Source organism: Halichoerus grypus, chromosome 2 (assembly GCF_964656455.1).
Source record: "Halichoerus grypus chromosome 2, mHalGry1.hap1.1, whole genome shotgun sequence".
Taxonomy (NCBI): domain Eukaryota; kingdom Metazoa; phylum Chordata; class Mammalia; order Carnivora; family Phocidae; genus Halichoerus; species Halichoerus grypus.
In genome coordinates, this window is record NC_135713.1 from 92,183,838 (window position 1) to 92,209,043 (window position 25,206).

The 25,206-nt window shown below is 35.6% G+C and overlaps 1 protein-coding gene across 8 annotated transcripts in view; it reads right to left on the reverse strand.

Annotated features, from left to right (window-relative positions):
- Positions 1–6,197: 6,197 nt before the first annotated feature.
- The window catches only part of ZFYVE16 (zinc finger FYVE-type containing 16), a 49,314-nt gene continuing 30,305 nt past the window's right edge, over positions 6,198–25,206 (reverse strand). For all 8 annotated transcript variants that reach the window (XM_036067488.2, XM_078067126.1, XM_078067127.1 and 5 more), the window contains 8 exons: positions 21,964–22,046; positions 21,096–21,200; positions 20,578–20,725; positions 18,805–18,885; positions 13,591–13,753; positions 12,665–12,770; positions 10,991–11,158; positions 6,198–7,913 (listed from right to left, as the gene is read on the reverse strand). In XM_036067488.2, coding sequence (XP_035923381.1) covers positions 7,752–7,913; positions 10,991–11,158; positions 12,665–12,770; positions 13,591–13,753; positions 18,805–18,885; positions 20,578–20,725; positions 21,096–21,200; positions 21,964–22,046 — 1,016 coding nt within the window. In that variant the 3' untranslated portion in view covers positions 6,198–7,751. The remainder of the gene's footprint in view (positions 7,914–10,990; positions 11,159–12,664; positions 12,771–13,590; positions 13,754–18,804; positions 18,886–20,577; positions 20,726–21,095; positions 21,201–21,963; positions 22,047–25,206) is intronic.

The window sequence follows — 25,206 nt, forward strand, 5'->3', positions numbered from 1 at the left end:
GTTCTACTGATTTATCTTTAAATTTGCTGACTCTTCCCTTGGTTGTCTCCATCCTATTAAGACTCTCTAGTAAATTTTTTTATTTGTATTTTTCACTTAAAAATTTTCAATTTGGTTCTTTTTTTTATATAAGATTTTATTTATTTACTTGAGAGAGAGAGAACAAGCAAGAGAGGGAGCACAAGTGGGGAAGAGGGGCAGAGAGGAAGAAGCTGACTCCTTGCTGAGCAGGGAGCCCAATGCAGGGCTGGACCCCAGGACCCCAGGATCATGACCTGAGCTGAAGGTAGACACTTAACTGACTGAGCCACCCAAGTTCTTTTTATAGCTTCTATTTCTGTGGTGAAGACTTTTTCCTTTCCATTCATTTAAACAGTGTTTGCCCTTGCTTTATGGAGCATAATTAAAATAACATGTTAAGTCTTTTTCTGATAATTCTGAAATTTTAGTAGCCCCAAAATTAACTTTTGTTCCTTGTCTTTTCCCTTGAGAGTTGTTTAGATTTCCCTTTTGTTTTACATGTTGAGTAATTTTGGGATTATTTCCTAGATATTTTGAATATTATGAAACTGTCAGTCCTTTAGAAGAATGCTTTTGTTTTGGTTTGGTTTTAGCTTGCAGTCCATCCAGTTAGTTCAGACCACATATCCTGGACAGCTTTATGTGGGTTGTGGTTTCAATGATAATTTAGTTTTCAAAACCATTACAGTGCAGTTCTAATCTGCCCTGATTGTGCACCACCCAGTGGCCAGCCTGAAACTGCATAGAGGCATACCTCATTATATTGCACTTCACCGATACTTTTTTTTACAAATTGAAGGTTTGTGGCAACCCTGGGTCAAGCAAGCCTATCAGTGCCATTTTTCTAATAGCACTTGCTCACTTGGTTTGCTCACTATGGTTTACTGAATATTTTAAGCTCACTGTTGAGAACTACTGCTCAGAAAAAGAGATTCCTTTCAAAATATGACTGCTCACTGACAATGCACCTGATTACCCAAGACCTCTGATGGAGATGTACGATGAAATTAATGTTGTTTTCATGCCTGCTAACACTGTATCCATTCAGCAACCCATAGATCAAGGAGTCATTTCAATTTTCAAGTCTTATTTAAGAAATATATTTTTTAAGCCTGCCTAGATAGTGATGGATCTGGGCAAGTCAACTGAAAAGCTTCTGCAAAGGATTCTCTAGTGTAGATGCCATTATGAACATTTGTGACTCGTGGGAAGAGTTCACAATATCAACATTAACAAGTTTGGAAGAAGTTAATTCCAGCCCCCATGCATGACTTGGAGGGGTTCAAGACTTCAGTGGAGTAAGTAACTGCAGATGTGGTGGAAATAGCAAGAGAACCAGAATTAGTAGCGGAGCCTGAAGATGTGACTGAATTGCTACCATCTCATGATAAAACTTGAATGGATGAGGAGTTGTTTCTTAAGGATGAGCAAAGAAAGTGGTTTCTTGAAATAGAATCTACTCCTGGTGGGGATGCTGTGAAGATTACTGAAATGACACCAAAGATTTAGAATATTATATAAACTTAGTAGATAAAGCAGTGGATTTGAGAGTATTGACTCCCATTTTGAAAGTTTGGTGGGTAAAATGCTATCAAACAGCATCACACGCTACAGAGAAAATGATTGTGAAAGGAAGAGTCGATCAATGCAGCAAACTTCTTTGCTGTCTTATTTTAAGAAATTGCCACAGCCACTCCAACCTTTAGCAACTACCATCCTGATCAGTCAGCAGCCATCAACATTCAGGCAAGACCCTCTACCAGCAAAAAGATTATGATGTACTGAGAGCTCAGATGATGGTTAGCATTTTTCACCAATATTTTAAAATTAAGGTATGTACTTTGTTTTCTAGACATAATCATACACTTAAGGGACTACAGTATAGTATAAACATAACTTTTATATGCACTGGGAACCCAAAAAATTCAAAGTTGACTTGCTTTATTGCAATACTCACTTTATTGCAGTGGTCTACAATGGAATACACAATATCTCTGAGTTATGCCTGTAGTGACCTACAGTGTAGTTCAGTGTTTAAAACACTTGCTCAGCTGCTTCTGGTCAGTTTCACACATGCAGAGGTTGGAGGTGATCCCAGGATTTTATACACAAATTTGGAGGTTCACTTTCTTTAGTTCCTTCCTATGATCTACCCCCCACACACTCTGGTTACAAGATCTTCCTCCTTGGTGTTCTGGTAGAAAGTCAGGGCCTAAGAGAGGAGTGATACTGTTTTGCTGTCTTCAGCTTGGTGTATGGCAGGGTTCCACCTCACAGGGTTTGCACATGGTGAAGAGGGGGTGCTACTTTTGTGCAGCTCCCCTGGAGTAAGTCAAGTAAATTCAAAAGTCTGTTTCATAGCCCCCAACCCCTTGCCTGTTTCTTTGACTAGAGAGAGCAAACTGTTCCTTGGACTCTGTGCTAGCTGGAAGTTCCTGTTTTCCTGTTAGGTGTCTGTAATTCCTTTTTATTTATTCTGTTTGGGATTTGTCTAGCTTCTTAAGTGTGTGCAGTAAGGTCTTTCATTGACTTTGAAAAGTTTATATTTAAAAATATTTGTTGTATCCTATTCTCCTCTCTCCTTCTGCAGCTAATTAAGCATATGTTAGGACTTCTCACTATCTGCTCTGTATGTTTTTTTCCATCTTTCCATCTTTTTGTCTTTCCCAGCTGTACTCTGGATAATTTCTCCTGATTTATATCCCTGTTTATAAATTCTCCCCAGTGGCTGTATTCTACTGTGCCATTAAACCTATTTAATTAGAGCTTAACAGTCCGGTTTTTATATATTCTTGTAACACGTGTATTCACTTCTTTCCCAAATTAGCTCCATTACTTTGTATGGTTTCCCATTCCCTACAGGTACCTCATACTTGACTATTTCTTGAAACACAGAAAGCAAAAATCTAATACCTGTCTAAAGGAGTTTTTCATTATTTCTACTAATTCTTGGCTCTGGAGTAATTTCCTTATGTAACTATATATTTGTATTTTAACTGTGTGTTGGTAAATGTTATATTTGAAAAGTAATTTGTGGCCTGCAATGAAGTTACTTTCCTATAGAGAGGATCTATGTTTTTATTCCTCCTAGCACCTAGAGGGATCACCAGTGTGGAACCACCCTAAAGCAAGTTAAATGCTTAAGATTCTTTGGGTGATCCTCATCCTTTGGCGGGGTGGGGGAAGGTCATGGGGAAGTTCCCATTAGGTTCATGATTCTGATTAGATTTACAATGTTGTGTGGGCCTTGAACTTTGATCTGTTCCCTCACCCCATAAGGTTGTCTCAATAGGACCCCATGCCCACTTTCCTTCTCTTTTTCTCTTTCCTTTTGGACTGAACATTCCTTACTTTCTTAATATCTTGCTTTAAGATGGTTTTTATATTTTAATCACTTTTGGTTTTCAGCAGGAATATGGATCTAAGTATCCTAGCATACAATTCCCAGAAACAAGAAGTTTCCCATAACTGCATCTTTGTTCCTACATGGGCAAACCCTACTCTTTCAATTGGTATTCTCTGCACTTAGCACATGCTACTTGTGGCATATAATCCATAAATGTTGATAGGAAATATGCTTAATTCTGCCAGCAATTAATTAATTTTAGCAATTTTTATGTTTAGCTGCTCAAAAAACATAAGTATCTTATATTAGTTATGTAATATTACTTGCTGCATGTAACAAATCACCAGAAAATTTGGCAGCTTAAAGCATTTATTATCTTAGTTTCTGAGATTCAGGAATCTGAGAATGGCTTAGTTTGGTGGTTCTCATGAGGTTGCAAACTTTGGGTGATGGCTGCAATTTGAAGGCTTTGACTGGGGTTGGAGGATCCACTTCCACTCACGTGACTGTTGGCTTCAGTTCCTTGCCAAATGGGCCTCTCCAATAGCCTGGCAGCTGGCTTCCCCAAGAGTGAGTGATTTAATAGGGAGTGAGGGACAGAGGGAAGAGGAAAGGATAGGAAGAAAGGGACAAAGGATAGAAAGTGGGGAGAAATGCACCAAAGATGGAAGTGATAGCTTTTTACAACATAATTTTAGAAATGTCATCCCAACCCTTCTGCCACATTTTTTGGTCACAAAGACCAATAATGTTATGTGGGAAGGGACTACTCAAGGGTATGAATACCAGGAGGTAGGGATCACTAGGGGGTTATCTTGGAGGCTGGGAAGTACTGTATTTTACCAAAAGAAAAAAAGAAAACCTTTATTATATTCAGAGGTTCATAACAAAGCACTTGAGTTAAACCTACTCCTTCATTTGTATAAAGCATGAAAATATGGTTGTAATTTTATCAATGCAGATGCACAAAATATTTCCCAAAAGGTGTTATATATTAAACTGTTCCAAGCCAAATCCAAAACAAAGAATATAAAGATTTAAAACTACTAAAAATATGATGTGAAAAAAAAATCTCAGTTAAATGGTAAGAGATAAATTTAGATGGCAAGGCTTAGTGTCTGGTAGGAAAAAAAATAAAGGTTTTAAATATAGCTAAATAAAAAATAAACTTGCAAGTGTTTTAGTAATAAAAAATTTGTTACAAGAAGAATAGTCCTCGTACTGAAACATATGGTCATAATTCCAGTAACATGCTTTTATCAATCAAAAGTGGTCTGAGAAGGCATGAAGCCTTTAAGATTCTAAATATGAACCTCATAACTCAAAGTAATTGAGGAAGTCAATGTGTTCTTCAGTGTAAACACCATCCTACATTTTGTATAAAAAATGAGAAGAGGAAAAAAATACATATATCTATTTGTATTTGCTGCTACTACACCTAAACCATGGGAAGATACATAAGAAACTAATAAAACGATTACTTGAGATTGGAGGGTAGGAAGAACAAGCTAGACACATACAATGTGGAAAGTAAAACTTATATTGATAAGTTTTTTATATTTTTCTGATAATCACAAAGAAAAAAATTAAAACCTAAGATGGGTTTATAGGTTTCTGGTTTATTTCAGGATATTTTCTATTAAAATGTGTGTCAAGTTATCAAAGTTATGGTTGTGACTAAAAAAAGAAAAGTCTGTTCTTTACTTATAAAACAGTATCTGAATCTAGGCTGTTATAAAATTAGGCAGTTGAGACACCATAGTCAAGCTACTGCTTTTATGATTCAATCATTAGGGTAAGATATTCATACAACACAGTAGACTCTTTAAAGTAAGGGAAAGTTCAGTCTTTTTACAGATTACCTACTTTTCAAATTTTTATCTCTTACCTAGCCAGGTTTAATGCCCACTATCTAACAAGTTCTTAGCCATCTCCTTATGGGTATGGCTATCCTTCTGGGTTGTTTTCCTTTTTTTTTTTGGTGGGCAGCAAAGCAAAGTTTATTGAGTGATATAGTATAAAGCTCCCAAAGAGGGAGGGGACCTGAGAGGGTTGCCTCCTGGGTTGTTTTCCAACCATGTAGTCAAGATTCATATCTCTATTATAGCAGTTACTTTTACTTTGTTAATTATCTGCTTCATACATTCAGCTCCAATAGGGACAAATATTTATTCATCTTTCAACCAGTGAAGCCTAACAAAATGCTCTGCACATAGCAAGTATATAGACACACAAAGTTTGTTGGGTGGCTACACAGAACAAGTGGGCTAGATTTTACTTCATGTTTCAGAATTCAGAGAAAGAGACCTGTATAAAAAGGCCAAGACCAAAAACAGATCATTGTAGACTGCATACAAAGAACCATTCTATTTCTTCACCTTTAAAAAAATTAAAATTTCAAAATAAATACCAATGTGAAGAACATGACCAAATAAGTAACAACTGCATTCAGAAACCTACATCTACAAAGAATACTTTAAAATGTACCTCCAAAGGCACATTATTCCATTATCATTAAATGTAAAGGCTTTATGAAAACAAATCTAAAGCTATCCTATCATGGGAAGAGCTCTCCACCATTTGGTTATTTTAAAGTAATTTCAGGGGCACCTGGCTGGCTCAGTCAGAAGAGCACGTGACTCTTGATCTCAGGGTCATGAGTTTGAGCCCCATGTTGGGTGTAGAGATTACTAAACAAAATAATAAATAAATAAATAATTTCATTATTCATAGACTGTGCAACTAACTTACACTGCAAAATAAACACACTATATAAAGAAAACATAAACTGATAAAAATAATCTTACACCATTTCAATAAATTTCACAGGTTACTTTGTGTTGCCATTTTATTTAACAGCTGCAACATTTTACATTGCTTATGAAGTAGCTACTTCCAGAAGACTGATAATCTCCTTCACAGGATATCTTTGGCTCATACTACAGTTGTGATTCAGTATGAACCATGTGACCAGTGGAGTAAAATTCTCAGTCTCTCCTAGCCTGAGACCTCAGATCCTGAGTTATAACCCTGACTTGGTCTTCAAGTTGAGATGCTTCATAAGTATTTTTCTTACATCAGGGTTATTTAGTGTAGTTTCTTTTTCTTGAAATATACAATGAGTGTTTTTGATACAAAAACATATACCATATAAGAATTAAAAAAGCATCAAAATAATGATTGTATTTTATATAATGTAAATGAAGGACTAACTAAAATATCCCTGTTACTTTTTTTTAACACAACATACTTCTTAAAATTTTGCTGTTTGAAGAGCAAAGTTCTGTTAAGTTTCAAATACATAGACTTTAACTTATGTTAATATCCTGTTATAAAAAATAACTACCATATAAAGAATTTAAAATATGCAAAAGTAATTAGTTCATTAAAATGTATATTTAATACATTGGTGTCAATGAAAATATGCAGACTTCCCAAGAAAGTTCTAAGGTTTAAAGGAAAAGTTAAAAAAACCTGTTTCAGGCTTCATTTATTGCTACATAATGACTACTGCAGGGGTCATATGGCCTGTTGTCAATCACTCTTAGAAGTGGTAAATAAAGTGGGGTATATTTTGAAGGGAGGAGGAAAAATAATGCACTGCAATACAAAAATATTACCTATTTATAAATTATTAGACTTATAAAACACATACTGAATCACATGTTCTTGCTATAAAAACAATGTACTTAAATATAGAAGCACAAAATTCTGAAGCACCCACAATTATTTTAAGAATACCCATTTAATCAAGAAAAAAGCCATATATATATATATATATATATATAATAATTTGAGAAGAAAAAAGGCAAAATTCTGATTTTAATCCAAATAACCAGTTTATCTAATCATGGAGGTAGGTCTCCACTCCAATTATACAAATAAGTTATCTGCCTTACTCAAAGAATTATCAAATAAGACTAAGATCTGAAAACTGTCTATGTCACTGAAATTCATTTTTAACAGACTTTAGAAACCAGCAATGTAACTGGCTAATGTAACAGCCATTTCCCTCATAAGGTTACACCTGAAAAGAGCCTTCATTAAAATCATTCTTGGCATAACGAGGTATACATAAGTGCAGATACTTTGGCTTTGCATTTAAGTAACACAGTAAATGCTACAAATTTATTAAAGACAGAAGAAATCCTTTTCTTTTTAGTACTTGTATTACGTCAAAGCTTCAAAAACTGTGGGTCTCTTAAATTTTTATAGATTTAAATATTGTGCTAATGATTTAAAAAGATCATTTCCTGCCTAAAAAGCAAAACTTACGTGTTTCAAACAGCAAACATTTACTTTTAGTGTTTGTGGCATTTCAGGCTTTAGTGAATTTAGTTTTAACAAATTAGTTTGCAATATATAATATGACTCATATCTTTCACTAAAAAAGATTTTCTATAATGAAAAATACTAATTCTATTTCTAATGGTAAACTAGTAGAGTTGGAGGTCCCACCATGGATCACAGGGATTAGAGCACTATCAAGATCATTTAAATAATGCTGAGGAAGAAGCTGGCCTTCAGATCCTGCCTGAAATTCAACCTGGGGGGGAAAAAAAATCTTGATAAGTCAACCTTAGAAAGTAAGCAATCTTGTTTAGCTTAGCAGATGAATATGAACTATTTTAAAATATCATTCATTTTAAGCATGTTAAGAAAATACTTGATATTTTACTCATAAAATGTTTTCACATTCTTCTATATTTCTTTTATCTTCTACATAAATTATTGTCTCTCCCACAGATATCATAAAAATTGTTTAAATGCCACTATTTCATACTTTAGGTTTCTTCTCAATGCACACATAAACACACTAGAGAATCAAGGTTTTAAATAATTACCAACATGACTTAAATAAAAACCTATAGTATTAAAAAATCGACTTAAAAATATTTTGAATTTGTTGTTACAAAAGTATTTAACATTTGAATTTAATGTTGCTGGTGAAAATTACACTTTAATATATTTGACTAAAAAAATTAACAGGGCTGCTGAAATAACAAATTATTACTTCCTTGAAAAAGGAACCTTTAACAGTGAGATCAAAATATAAGTTCTTCCTTCCAAAAGAACTGTGAGTTTAACACATCCTGACTGAAGAAAAGCAAACCCTCAGTGTATGACCTCATTCATGTTTAGATTAACCATTCTAATGAAAAACTTGCTTTGAAATTGATTATATTGGATGTTGGAAACAGAAATGCACATTAAAATAATACTAGAATACCATTTTTCACCTATAAAATTCGTAAAGTTCAAAAGTTTGATTACATATTGCTTTGATAAAGATGCAGGGAAAAGAACTTTCTCATACAAACTGTGGTAGAAACCTCTATTTGAGACAATATGGTAATAATATCTATTGAGTATATACTTAGACCTGGCAATTCTACTTCTTAGAATGTTTGTTATACTCACACTTATGCCAAAGCAAAATATTGTGGATAACCTAAATGTCAATCAGTGCATACTAAATTTACATAAAAACTAGTTAAATAAATTATGGTACATTTATATAATCAACGACTACTATACAACTGTTAAAAAGAATAGGTAGTAATATGAAATATCTCTAAAATACAAGATCTTAAAGAAGCAAGGTCAAAAAAAGTAAGAGTAAAGGGGGAAATGAAAAGGACTTATATACTTATTCGGCTGTACATGTAAAAAATCACAGAGACTACAAGAAATGGGTAACATTTGATTGCCTGACCAGGAAGGGAGGATGAGGAGGAGTATGGAGACAGACTACAGGGTTGGGAGTCAAGAGTGGGAAGGAGATCTTTCCAGGGCTATTACCTTATACAACTCTACTGGGAACCATTTACATTGTAGCCTGGAGTTAATACCTCTAGGGGCTACCCATTACATAGATGACAACATGAATGTTGCTCTCTGGAAATGTTGGATAAGATGGTCCTATTATACACACACTTGTGAGATAACAGAAAATATATATTGTTCTCTACCTCTGGTTCCTCGTACACAGCTCCTGAAACCCTGTAATTTCTTAAGTTATAAGAACACTCTAAATATCTCTTGTTCTGATATTTGTATTTCACACCGTCCGTGACACAGGGCTCCTAAAACCCTTGTACATTCCTAAGTGATAAGAACACTAGGAATATCTTTTGTTTTAATGAGGTGACTCTGGGTGGGCTCCTGGATGGGGACTGGTCACCAGAAAGACCAAACCATAATTAGAAGCTTTAGATTTTTCAGCCCTACCCCTCATCTTCCAAAGAGGGGAGAGGGGTTACAAAATGGAGTTAAATCATGCCTACATGAGGAAGTCTCCATAAAATCCCTATAGAGGAAGGTTTGGAGAGCTTCAGGCCAGCTAATACATCCATACCAGGAGGGTGACACACTCTAACTCCACTGGGACAGAAGTACCTATGCTTAAGAACCTCCCAAACCTCACCCTATGTATATGTCTTCATCTGTATAACCTTTAATAAACTGGTTAACATATTTCCCTGAGTTCTGGGAGATGCTCTAGCAAATTAATTAAACCCAAGGAGGGGGTTATTAGAACTTCTGATCTACAGCTGGTTGGTCAGAAGCACAGCCAATAACCTGGGCTTATGGTCAGCATCTGAAGGCATATAGGGGCACAGTCTTATAGGACTGAACCCTTAACCTGTGGGATCTGGTGATATCTGGGCAGATGGTGTCAAAATCGAGTTGAATTCCTGGATATCCTGCTGGTGTCCGAGAACTGCTTGTTGGAAGGAGGAAACCCTCTACATATTTGGTGACCAGAAATGTCAGAAATGAAGTATTTTGTGTGAGTAGTAAAGGAGACTCACAGGAAGGAAAGAAACAGTAGGGAAGAACTGGTTTTTCCTTACATGGGAAGGAAAAGACTAAGTTTTCCTTTTTTTAATACTTTTGGACTTTTGTAATTTTAAATCATGTGAATATAGAATAAAGTCAGAATGAAAAAATTAAAAACCTACTTATCAAGCAAGACTGCTGTAGTGCAGAGATCAGCAAACTATGGCCTGTGGGCCAATCTAGCCCACCAACTATTTTTGTAAACAAAGTTTCATTGGAACATAGTGAGCTCATTAGTTTACATACTGTCTGTGGCCACTTGTGCACTATAATGGCAGGACTGAATAGTTGTAAAAGACATCATACAGCCCACAGTGCCTAAAATATTTACTGCCTAGCCTTTTACAAAAAAGTTTGCTGACCCCTGTTGTGGAGAGTAAAGGTAATAATGTAGAGGAAGTACGTAGCACACACTGATCAACAAATTTTAGTTCTCTTCATTCATCCCAAATAAAAGGTTAAAGAAGAAACTTTTGGGACGCCTGGGTGGCTCAGTTGGTTAAGCGACTGCCTTCGGCTCAGGTCATGATCCTGGAGTCCCGGGATCGAGTCCCGCATCAGGCTCCCTGCTCGGCAGGGAGTCTGCTTCTCCCTCTGACCCTCCTCCCTCTCATGCTCTCTGTCTCTCATTCTCTCTCTCTCTCAAATAAATAAATAAAATCTTTAAAAAAAAATAAAAAAAAATTAAAAAAAATAAAAAAAAAAATAAAGAAGAAACTTTTGATTATTTTAATATATGATACATTCATTTCAAAAATATATCACAAAAACATGTCTCACCATATCAGTGTCAATGGAGACTCTGAGGCCAATTTTATTCATCCCATTACTCTTTAGAGTTTTCAGGTGAGGGCACAGCGCAGCACTACAAGCCATGGCTATTTCTTTTGCAAACTGATAACGAGTTGCTGAAACGGATAAATCCTGGTCCTTTAGAAAGTAGAACACCTGAAATATATTTAATTAGGAAACAAGTCATGATTAAGATTAAAAGTGGCTTTAAAAAGACAACTGCTACCTTCAATTCAACTTTATTAATAACATCCAATGTTAATGCCATGAAATTCATTAGTTGAAAAGCATTGTGTGGGGGACACCCAGGGGGGTCAGTCAGTTAAGTGTCTGCCTTCGGCTGGGGTCATGATCCTAGGGTCCTGGGATCAAGCCCCATGTCGGGAATCCCTGCTCAGCAGGGGGCCTACTTCTCCCTCTGCCTCCCCCCCTACTGGTGTTCACTCTCCCTCTCTCTCTCTCAAATAAATAAAATCTTTAAAATAAAAAACATTTTGTGTGTAAATATATATATCTTGATCTGTAAGTAGTAAAAGCCTAAAACCAAAGATTATGGACGATGGCATGACTTAGCTATTTTTACCTAAAATTAACCTGTAGCAACAAAAGCCCTATTAATTCAGTTTGGAAAAGTGTACTAATGAGTCCACCCTATAACATCACCTTCCTGTAAGGACATCTTAATGAAGTTAAGATCAAACAAAGAAATAATGTTCTGTAATTTTTTGTTGTTGTTGTTAAAGATTTTATTTATTTATTTATTTGACAGAGAGAGAGAGAGCACAAACGGGGAGCAGCACACAGAGGGAGAGGGAGAAGCAGGCTCCCCGCTGAGCAGGGAGCCCGATGCGCGGGCTCGACCCAGGGCCCCAGGATCATGACCTGAGCCGAAGGCAGACACTCAAGCCAACTGAGCCACCCAGGCGCCCTGATGTTCCATAATTTCTATATCCTCTATAGTTTCTATCTATCTTGTACATGTATAACATCACAGAGAATACAGAAGAAATTAGTAACAGATTGCCTGACCCGGGAGGCAGAGTGAAAAGGAGTATGGAAGTAGACTAAGGGGTTGGGAGTCTATAATTTCATATCCTCTTAGTTTAAAAATAAAGTTGGAACATGCAAAAATAATTTTCATATGTCAATGCTGATTATAAACTGGTATCTATAACATATTTTATTGTGGGGGGTTCCTGGGTGGCTCAGTCAGCTAAGCATCTGATTCTTAATCTCAGCTCAGGTTCTGATCTTGGGGTTGTGAGTTCAAGCTCTGCATTAAGTAGGCCCAGCATGGAGCCTACTTAAAATAAATAAATACATACATACATAAGTTAGTTTTAATTTACATATATATATTTTTTTAAATAAGAGAAAAATGAAAATAATATGGTCAAATAACATATACTATACAAAGATGGCAATGCTGCCAAAACTTAACTGAGCTGGCAGGGAGTAACACCATACAATAGCCTGAAATAGTCTTATGGAAATCCAAATCTGGTATAAAAAGGGCAGTCTGGGGTGAAAATAAATGTGTGTTTCAAGATGTAATGTAAAAAGTATGAGTAAGCTGCAATGAGAAATTTCCCAAGTTCAAAAAAAATAAAAGCCATATCCAAACACAACATGTAAAGGGAAGGAATCTTCTTTCTCAGTTACCTCAGTACACTTTACAGTCTTCTCATCAGTTTCAAAATCTGCTTCCAGTTTTATTTTTTCACTTGGAAATCCTTGTAATGATATTCCATCCACTGAACTAATAACACTATAGAATAAAACATAATACAGTATTATTATTAGTACCAAAATGCTTTCTATGAAATGAGTTATTAGATTTGAACAAATAAGGAGAAAATATATGAAAACTATTTATAGCACTAAGATAACTCAGTTACATACAAAATAATTAAAACTATAGTCCATTCATTTACCAAGATTTCTTGATTGTGTAGCAAAACATATCTACTCTTTCATATGCCCAATTTAGACCTGAGGTTTAAAATGCCTTAGTTTCCTAACAGAAAAGCTGTCTCATGAATTTTAAAAACTTATCTTGGAATCCCTCAGCATTAGCCCTCTTTTTCCTTCTTTACTTCAGACCCTTTAACCAATCTCCAAAAAAAGAAAGAAAATAGTAATTGAAAAGGAGTGGCAGTAATATTCTATAAGGCCTCTAATGTATATATTATTAAATTCAGTTGTATTTACGGTGAATCAATAAAATACAAACTAAACATCCAAAGGGTATCCTTTACTTACTTCACAAAAATAGGTACGAAACAACAGAAAAAGTATACTGCCTTTCACAACCTTGGCATCAAGGTCACACTGCTACACAATGCACATTTTATCACTGTCCCCTCCCAAACTGACCATCCTTTAATAGCTTATAGCATACTGGCCAAGAAAATATACATGAGGCAGGTTAGGTACACATTTGAAAAAACAGACTACATTCATTAGTGTATAAGCATTTAAATTAATGGTATAATCTATATTTATTCATAAAATGTTTAATTTGTTAGGATTTTTTATCCTTCCCCCTCCATCAAATCAATTATATTTTAGTAACAAAAATTTCTTACCCTTGGTTTCCTTTTTCTTCAGAATCTACCCAGCAGATATCCACATATTCTCTTAGGTCTACAGCATCAACTTTCCCACATGTAATTTTAAAGTCTTTTTGTTCTCGTAGAGCAAGCCGCAAGCCATCCATAGTCTCTGGCGTTATTTGTACCATTAAGCCATCTAATAATGAGGTATGTTTCACATTCCTTTTATTAAATACCAATTAATATGTCTAATCCATAAAATTAGCTATCAAAATATGTTCTGCATAAGATATGTTTTACATCATCTGTTAAATAATCTTAATGATTGTTTTCTACTAGGAAATATGAAAAATATTTCAAAGTTAAGGGTTCTCTTTCTTTAAAAAAACAGTTAAACAAATAATGGCAAAATTTTTCATTACCAACTGTAATGAAATTAGTGATGCCAAACTGCCCTTTTATAACAGCCAGCCGTAAAACTAGACAAAATGTATGAGGCAGTTGTTTTCAGGTACTGAACAAGAGGAAGTGCAATACTGTGATTTCTAAGGAAAACTCAACAGGTAAGCCTACAACTGCCCAGGCTCTTTGCTTGGAGACAATTTCTTCATGGTGACCCATTAAACCTACAATGGCCACAATGGGCTGAGAAATTAGAGATAAGTTTGGGGAAGCCTGGAATCTGGGGTCAAGACACTGAAGAAGGCGGCACCAGAAGACTGTGAGTCCTTTGACTAGAAATGGAGACACGTTAATAGAGTGAGACTAGATGAGGCCTAACAGAGAACAGCTATTAGGGTTGGGAACAGAACAGAGATACTAGCAATCAAGCAATGCTGGGGGATACTGACAGTCTGGACCAACCACAGTAGAGAGACCTTATGAGCACCTCACTAACTTACACTGTGGCAAAGCAAAAACAAAGCCCTTACAAAATCTGTAGGCAAAATGGATTTAGAGAATGAGTCTTGCCAGATTGTAAACACTTTAGGAGTTCCACAGATCCAACTGTTAACAGAGTGAAAAATACAGACTACACAAGCTCAACATGATATGCCATGAAAATGCCTGCTTAAACATAAATAAGCCTTCTTCAGAAAAAGCTAATAGAATCTAAAGTCTCTAAAACATATTAACGGTGACAAGTACATAATCAAAAATTATCAGAGAGAACTACAAGAAAATGTGAGCCTCTATACAACTGAAATCAACCAGGAGACAGATAGCCAAGACAGTGGATTAAATATATACGTACTTTTTTTTTTTTAAAGATTTTATTTATTTGCGAGAGAGAGAATGAGAGACAGAGAGCATGAGAGGGAGGAGGGTCAGAGGGAGAAGCAGACTCCCCGCCAAGCAGGGAGCCCGATGTGGGACTCGATTCCGGGATCCAGGATCACGACCTGAGCCGAAGGCAGTCGCTTAACCAACTGAGCCACCCAGGCACCCTATATACGTACTTTAAAACACCTATTCTAAAATATATTCAAAGACCTAAAGCAAAACATTCAAAAAATGAAAAGCAAATATGGGCTAAATGAAAGAGAAACAGAAACTAAAAAAACCCAAAGGGAAATTCTAGAACTGAAAAGTGTAACCTGAAATTGAAACCTCAATGGACAGGCTTTATAGTAGACTGAAGACGGCAAGAAAAGACTCAGAGAAAATGAAGAAAGGTCAATAAACATTTTTCAATCAAAGAACTTAGAGAGGGACACCTGGGGGTGGCTCAGTCAATTAAGCGTCTGCCTTCAGCTCAGGTCATGATCCCAGGGTCCTGGGATCAAGTCCTGCATCAGGCTCCTTGCTCAGCGGTGAGCCTGCTTCTCCCTCTCCCTCTGCCTGTCCCTCCACCCCCTGCTTATGCTCTCTAACAAATAAATAAATAAAATCTTTAAAAAATAAAGAAATAAAGGGGCACCTGGGTGGCTCAGTTGTTGAGCGTCTGCCTTCGGCTCAGGTCATGATCCCAGGGTCCTGGGATCGGGCCCCGCATCGGGCTCCCTGCTCGGCGGGAAGCCTGCTTCTCCCTCCCACTCCCCTGCTTGTGTTCCCTCTCTCGCTGTGTCTCTCTCTGTCAAATAAATAAATAAAATATTTAAAAAAAAAATAACTATTAAAAAAAAATAAAGAAATAAAGAACCTAGAGAAAAATGATTAAAGAAAAATAAACAGATCATCAAGGACCCAAGGAGTGGTATAAAACAGATATATCTATAAATATAAATATAGATATACATATGCATATATACATATATAAATATATAAATATCTCCCAGGAGAAAAAGACTGGGATATAAAAAAATTAATAATGGTAAGGAATTCCCCAAATTCGATGAAAAATATTGACACACATATCTAAGAAGCTCCATAAATACCAAGCAGGAGAAATACAAAGAAAACCATATTAAGGCATATCACAGTAAAACTGGTGAAAACCAAAGATAAAGAGGATATCTTGAAAACAGACTGGACAAAAGGGCACATAAAATACAGGGAAAGAAATGTAAAAAATTATACTGACTTCATTAGAAACAATGGAGGCCAAAAGACGAGATGACATCTTTAAGGAAAATAAAAACTTTCAAAGAATTCTATAGCTAGCAAAAATATCCTTCAAAACTAAGAATGAAATAAGGACAGCTTCAGAAAAATGAAAGCCAGCCAGCTTATATTACAAAAAATCCTACTGACTTCTTGTGTCTGCTCCATCCTCACAACAAGACAAATGCTGAACAAACTGAAAATGAACAACTCTTATATCAGAGAATTGAAGTCACAGGGCAAACTCACTCTCTCCCAAGTAATAAAAGCTTTTAAAAAATCAACAAAAATATGTCAACACAATGACATATTTATAAAAAAAGATTCTGGGGCGCCTGGGTGGCTCAGTTGGTTAAGCGACTGCCTTCGGCTCAGGTCATGATCCTGGAGTCCCTGGATTGAGTCCCGCATCGGGCTCCCTGCTTGGCGGGGAGCCTGCTTCTCCCTCTGACCCTCCCCCCTCTCATGTGCTCTCTCTCTCATTCTGTCTCAAATAAATAAATAAAATCTTTAAAAAAAAAAAAAGATTTTATTTATTTATTTGAATGAGTGAGAGAGAGAGAGAGCAAGCACAGGAACAAGGGAGAGGGGTAGAATGAGACAGAGGGAGAAGCAGACTCCCTGCTGACTGGAGAGCCTGATACAGGGCTAGATTCCAGGACCCTGAAATCATGACCTGAGCTGAAGGCAGACGCTTAACCGACTGAGCAACCCAGGCGCCCCAGCAAATTATTTTAAATCAGAGTTCAGGAGTGTAGCTGGTTATAAAATAAAAATACATAGAAATCAATGAATTTCTATACATCAAAAAAATAGAAATCAATGAATTTCTATACATCAAAATAGATAAAAATTTTAATTTAAAAAGATACATTTACATCAGCAATAAAATCTACGTTACAGAAATAAATCAAAAGATATGCGGGGCACATGGGTGGCTCAGTTGGGTAAGCGACCCGACTCTTGATTTCGGCTCAGGTCATGATCTCAGGGTTGTGGATCAAGCCCAGAGTCAGGCTCCATGCTTGGCTGTGAGTGTGCTTAGGATTTCTCTCTCTCTCTCTCTCTCTACCTCTCCCTTTGCCCCTCCCCCCCAGCTCTCTCTCAAATAAATAAATAAATCTTTAAAAGAAAAGATATGTAAGACCTATACAAAAACTATAAAATTTTATTTATTTATTTATTTATTTTAAAGATTTTATTTATTAGAGAGCGAGCGAGAGAGAAACAGCATGAGAAGGGAGAGGGTCAGAGGGAGAAGCAGGCTCCCTGCCAAGCCGGGAGCCCGATGTGGGACTCGATCCCAGGACTCCGGGATCATGACCTGAGCTGATGGCAGTCGCTTAACCAACTGAGCCACCCAGGCGCCCAAAATTTTATTTTTTTAAAGAGTTTAAGTAATCTCTACATCCAGCATGGGGCTCGAACCCACAACCCTGAGATCAAGAGTCATGTGCTCTACTGACTGAGTCAGCCAGGCACCCCTATAAAATGTTACTGAAATAAACTGAACATTTTCTAAATTGAGGATAGCCTATTTTTATGGATAGGAACACTGAGAATGGAAAATATGCCAGTTTTTCTCAAAATTAAACTAGTGATTTAATTCAATTCCAAAAAAAATTCCAGTGGACCATTTAGAACCTGTCAAGTTGATCCTAACATTAATATGGAAAATCAAAAGGCTTAGAGTGGCCAAGGCACTACTGTCTCAAATAAATAAATAAAATCTTTAAAAAAAAAGGAATAAAGTATGTGTGGCATCAGAGATGGGAGGACTTCCTAAAAAGCTATGTTTGAAATAGTACGGAGGACGACATTAGTGAAAAAGCAGACTTAATAAGAATCTCCAAAAAAAACTCTCCTCCAAAAGAACAACGAAACTAATAAAAAGTCAAAAGAAACCTTTTCAGAACTCTGGAAATTAATCAAAGGCTTGCAGCAATCTGGGAAGTATTTATTTAAGAAAAATGGCTGGATCTTCATAAGAGCAAGCTTTGTTCTTTGTGTCATTTTAACTCTTCTATTCCAATCCCCTCCTCTCTAGCTCAGTGGAAGCCTTAAAAACCAATAGCCTAGAATCATGGTGAAAACCGACAGCCTGGTAGCCAATGGAAAGGCAAAAGAAGGTTGGAGCTCCTTCAAAGCCTCATTATCAGAGAATTATTATTTTTTGAATGTTGAGTATTTTGCCCAGTGCAGAAAGTTTTTTCTCAGGGAGCATCTGTGAAAAACAATTAGAAGCCAATGATTAACATCTCAGCTGCCTGTGGCAGCTGATAATAGCAGAGGCAAACAATAGGCCAACCAAACACTTAAAAGGAAAAGCTGGGGAATGAGATGTCCATAAGGGCTTTGAAAAGCTCTAACATATTTCTGGGAATTTAGAAGGCCACACACATGTACAATACTGTATGCATACTCAGGGTGTATGCATGCTAAAGAAATGCCCTAAGCTCTTACCTCAGACTGACTTTTAGGCTCTGTACAGGCAGCAAGTGCAGGTTATGGCAGAGTCGTTATACTTAACGTAAACCCAAATATTGACCATGTTCTACTTCTTGAGCTGGGTAATGATTTCATGTAAGTTTGTGGTACTGTGCTTTGTAACTGACATATGTTCTTTTATAAGTATCAAATACATTTTAAAAGGAAATGGAAAACATCTTTACATTAAAACAATCCTAAAGATGAAACTCATACCTTCAACTATGCTGGACTTAGCAAGAAATCCTGAAGATGTTTTTAGAGCTCCATTGAATACCACAAAACTTGCACCTGTCACTGATAAGAAAAATACATTTATGTTTTAACTTGCCTTTTTTTAATGCTATATGATGTTTATTAAATGTACAATGTGGAGCATGGCACATTTAAGTACCTGATAAATGCCATGCCCATACCACTTATATTAGAAAGGTAATAAAAAAACTAAACCAAATTAAGATAAAATATTGCATAAGCGTTATGTAATGTTTGTATATAATAACTGATAGCTATTGTACTACTTAAAATGTTTGTGTCTGTGTCAATGGGAGTATGGGGAATTGAATATCCACCACTGGTAAGAGCATAAATCAGAGCAATCTCTATGGAAGACAACTTAATAATTACCTATTAAAATTATAAATACATATATCCTTTGACACGCCAATTCCACAACCAGGAATTGCACATATACAAGGTTATTCACAGTACATTTTTATAAATAACCAAGAACTGGTAACAACTATATCCATTAACGAGACAATTAAATGATGTACACATAGAAAGTGAAAAGTTATGGAGAATGCAAAAGTTCTTTTTATACTAACAGAATCATCTCTAACGTGTGTTAAAAGAAAAAGCAATGTGCAGAATGGAACACGTTATGACTTGTTTAAAAAAGTGGAAGAAATTTGCTACAAATTAAAAAAATTCAAATGCAAATTAAAAAGCGGAAGAAAGATGTGTGTGTGTTTGCTTATATATGTAAGCAAAAATGTTTCTGAAAGGATATACAAGAAAATGGTAACATTGGTTTGGTTGCCTGTGGGGAAGAGAAGAGGGTAGCCTTGGGGTCAAGGGAGGAAAGGAAATTTCTCACTGTAGATACCTATACCTTTCAAATTTTATAACACATATACCTATTCAACAAACAAATATTAAATAGTTGTTACATTTTAATAACAAAAGTATTAATGACATATTAAGTAAAAAAATACAAAATGTAAATATCCAATATAAAACCATCTATTTAATAGATATATATTAATATAAGAAGGAAATATATTAAAATGTTCACAATGGCCATATCTTGGCACTTTATTTTCTTTTACTGCTTTTTAAAACATTTTCTAAACTTAACAAATAAGTATATATTACCTTTATAATCAGAGGCTAATTTTATTAGCAGCCACAATGTCAAACTATTTTAAATATGTTATTTTAAAATGTATTAATTTTATGAAATACTCACTTCCACTTAACTTTCAATTTGTTAGGCCCTCTACTGCAGGGATCTGGCAATCACAGCAGTCACTAAGGCCATTCAGCCAGAACTGAGAGTAATGTCACTCACATAGGCTACTCCACCATCTTTACCATTTCTATATCCCCAGCCACTTACAGTTTTATAAATCATTCTTCATCCTTATCTAGACTGTACTCCCCTAAGAGGAGTTGGAACAGAGAGCAAACAAAGCTGACAAACACCTCATTCCAGAGAGAAATTACTGAAAATAAGATTCATACCATATGGGATAAATTAAACCTGAAGATATCAAAATAAATAGTGTTCCAAGTCCTTAAACCTAATGTAGCCCAAGAAAAAAACACAAATTAGAAGCAATTTTTAATCTGCGTAGCTAAAATTTTAAATCATATTGTATTATTACATCAATTCAGCAAATAAGTAAAATATATACATTTCCCCTTTGAAAGGAATTCCATTTATTGAGGTAGTTTTATAGATCAATACTAGGAACCAACACTTACCTTTTCTAGGATGGCCAGTGGCACTGTTGGCCTGTGTTTGATAAATGCCATCGTTCTGTATACAGACTAGGTGAGAATCTGCTTCAGTACTAAAACTAGCTCCAATGCTAATGACATGCTCATTAGAAGAATTTATAACCTTCATTACCTGGAAAAAAACAACACTCATTTAGAAACATTACTAACATGTTATGTCTTTATTAGTTACAGTCATTCAAAGGGCCACAATTCCGACCAGCTTCATAATTATCAAGCTTTGCCTGGACAACTCCCTGAGAATGTGATGGAATCAAATGTTTTAAGATAAAATCACCTCAATTAATAGATAAAACAGTATAGAAAAAGTTTTAAAAAACAGGATTAAACAAATCCTTTATTAGAAAACAAATATAAAATTTCAAAAATATTTTTGCCATTATGTATGAGACAGTCCGATTCAAAACAAATTTAACATATTTTTAAAGAAATCTAATGTTCAATAATTATCTTCAAAATCTGCATGAAGAAATTAGACTTACATCATTGTATTTTTTCCGAGGTATTTTTATGCAGCTCTTCCCCATTTCCATATGAATCAATAGCTGATCTATGTTATGCAAGGTATACTGGTAATTTCGAAGGTCCTACATATAAAATAATGACATTTCCATAAACCTTAAACTATCCATGAGTATTTTACCCATTCATTAAATCCTTTTTTAAGAGTGTCCACCATTTTAAGACTTGTGATACATAACTATCAAAATGCCATCCAGAAAGCAATACCAACTGAAAAACACCAACTAATCCTTCCAACTACTCCACAACAGTAATAAAGAATATCATTCTCAGGAAGAATTCTGTAGTATTTGGGGGTGATCTCCTCTTTCTAATTACAGATCTTCCAAAATAGGTCTTCAAAGTAAACATGTATAAATAAAAGTAAGTCCACTGAAATACTTTTTCTATGGTTACAGATAAAACAATTACAGAAAAAAGAGGTGGAAGGGAACCTGAGATTATCTAATCCAATTCTTCCTATTACAAATGAGGAAACCTGGGCCACAATTTGCTCAAAATCACCAAACTGATGGACTTAGGATACTAACACTTTTGCTAACCCTTCAACAACTGTGTAGATCTCACATTACCTACATGTGAAAGCACTGCAGCAGAACCAATCAAAAGACAATTACAACCAGGTACACATATATTAGGAGATGTGTTCTAAAAACCAATTCATTAAAAACAGAGCCCATTTATGCTAAATAAATTAAGATATATAATACATGAACTTTCATTATACCAAATATGCCAAATTGAAATAGGAAAATATAAATATGTAAAATATGCTAAATAAAATTTTAAAATAACAATGTAAAAACACTTAATAGTTTGATTACTCACAACAAGTAAGTTCATAATAGTGTGTCCTATTTCTCCAAAAAGAGGTTTTCGGCCTCTAATACTCGTTAGAGGAGTGGGATATGCTATACATAAGAAAGGACAACTGGTTACTTTCAATAAAAACCCAAAAAAGTCTTGAATTTATTACTTTTTTCTTTTTAAGATTTTATTTATTTATTTGACAGAGAGACAGCGAGAGAGGGAACACAAGCAGGGGGAGTGGTAGAGGGAGAAGCAGGCTTCCCGCTGAGCAGGGAGCCAGATGCGGGCTCGATCCCAGGACTCTGGGATCATGACCTGAGCTGAAGGCAGATGCTTAATGACTGAGCCACCCAGGCGCCCCATTGAATTTATTACTTTTAATTCTCCTTTCTCAAACATCATGGATAAATACCACCCAATCAGTTCTTTGGGGAAAGTGAGAGAAACATTAACCCATAGTGTGTATCTACTGGATGCTACACTGAACTGGGAACTTTATATACACTATATCTTATTTAAGCCCTAAAACAACCCAGTGAGGCAAATATGTCTACTCCTACTTTACTAATGGGAAAGTAGAGACATGGAAATTAATAAACTTGCTTATGGCAACTAAGTTAATAACCAGTGAGACAGATTTGAAATTTAGGCTTGCTTGATTCCAGAGCATTTCATATTTTCATTATACATATTGTTTCCACATAAGGATAATGACAGGAAAATTATAGTAACTGGATAGAACCCTATAAAGTTCTGATAATTTAAGACTTTTTAAAGAGAAATATGAAGAACTTAAGATTTTTAAGGCATGTATAATTAATGTTCAATTGTGAGAATTTATAGACTGTAGTAAACTTTTACAGTTCTTGGGTCAGCCTAATAAAAGGGCCACACAGAGTCAGAGAAGTCAGTGCAGAGAAATAGAAGGAACATGGAGTCTATCACCTAACTACTTTTCTCTTTCTTTAGGGCACAATAAATATTATTCAAAAAGGAAAAGGTATTTGGTTGGCAATGCAGCAGGGCTTCTGGAAGAAAAGGAAGGTGAGAAAAGGAAGGTGAAAAAAGGAAGGTAAGACATTTCTATAATGATAAAAAGCAGAAAACTTTTTAACCTTCAGTTCTCAGCCTAGGTCATTAAGCAAACAAACCTCTCTCATACCTTTATACCAATATATGTCCTTAAAATTCTAAGAAAACACATTACCTGACATCTATTTTTAAATTTAAGTCAGAGTAACTCACATCTTTGTTATTACCAACATATTTTTTAGTGTTTTGTTTTTTAAAGATTATTTATTTATTTGAGAGAGAGAGCACGAGCAGCGGGGAGGAGCAGAGGGAGAGGCAGACTCCCCGCTGAGCAAGGAGCCTGACATGGGGCTTGATTCCAGGACCCCGAGATCACAACCAGAGCCGAAGTCAGATGCTTAACAGACTGAGCCACCCAGGCGCCCCTATTTTTTAGTTTTTAAAAGGAAAACCATGTTATTTAGAGGACAGAGGGTGCAGACTGGAAAAAAACATAGGACATTAGTGGGAAAAGACATTAAAATGATATGATTAAGATAAATGATGCCTTTTTACTCCATCTGTTATGAATGAGGGAACATCCTTTACAACTTGATTGAGGTAATTTTATTTGAAACAGTACTTTCAAAAGGTTATGACTTAGAAAGACATTCTGTCAGAGTTATAAAGGACCTCCTAAGTCCTCTAAGCCAACAGTGAATAGTATTCCAAATAGTCTCAATGTAAGTGTAGATAATCCCCATTTGAAAGTTACTAATTTCAGACCATTATTTTCAGTCTTTAATCTTGGGACTCTAACTTTTGCCATTAAATCTTCCATACATCCATTATCTCTAACAAACACATATACACACACACATCACATTTCCAAGTTCATATCCAGAGGCATGGGCACCAATAACATCAAAATGTCAGTATAGCTAAAATCTAGCAGTATACAATGAACTCAAAAAATAGCTAAGACTAATTAATTTCTATGTACAGGTTTCCTACCATCCAAAAGTTTGCTTTACACCACTTTGCTTTTACAAAAACCTATGTTAGTACCTGTTTTAACGAACTGAAAGGAATATGAAACAGATTTTTGTGTTTATGAAATGGTACTTGTTGGGGCGCCTGGGTGGTGCAGTCAGTTGAGCATTCAGCTCTTGGTTTTGGCTCAGGTCATGATCCCATGGGTCATGAGATGGAGTCCCACATCTGACTCCACGCTCAGTGCTAGTCTGCTTGTGTTCTTCTCTCCCTCTGCCCCTCGCCTCCTCAAATAAATAAATAAATCTTTACAACAACAAAAAAAGAAATGGTAATGGTTTCTCTGCTTTATGCCATTTTGGCTTACAAAAGGTTTCATAGGAATGTTCTACTTTCAGATAGTGGGAAAAACCTGTATAACTGGTGATTTTTATCTTCATCATTACTAAACACCTATCATAACTTCGCAGCTCCAACCCCTGTGATTTTTTAAGAAGTCCCACAAGTAGCTCCATGATTTTCCTTCTTTGCGTGTGAGAAAAACAGATTTAGTATCTAGAAGTGATACTGACCAAATACTGGCCAAACGTATAAACCGTATGTTCCATAATGACTTAAGATTACATACTGACCTAACTTTCCATAAACTAGCATTCAAATATTTATAGCAGAGACAAAATATCAGGCTGAATGGATGAAACACTTGATGCAAAATAAACTTTCATAAGCTCTGTAGTTTACACAGTAAAAAAACCTGAGATGAAATTTAAATTTTGATACTTTTTACACAACAGCATCAGAGTTGGGCTGTGATGGTGTTGTGTAATGGTGGGCTGCGTGGGTGGCTCCGGTGGTTAAGGTCCGACTCTTGGTTTCAGCTTAGATCATGATCTCAGGGTTGTGAAATCAAGCCCCACCCTGGGCTCCACACTTAGGAGGGAGTCTGCTTAAGAAATTCTCTCTCTCCCTCTGCCCCTCGCCTAGCTCCCATACACTCCTGCCTCCAATCTCTCTAAAATAAACAAATCTTAAAAAAAAAAAATTGTTAATGGTAAAGACCTCCCCCGCAAAATCAAAGAGCTTAATAAATTTGCCAAAGAGAGAGATTTATATCTCTTTCACTGAATTTGTCCATTTTGAAATATTTTTTAAGTTTTATAAATCCCCTCCTTTTAATTTTCCTCCAAGAAAATACCTATTTAATTATACTAGAATCAAATGCCTGAAACTTCATTAGATATACTCATGGTATAAATA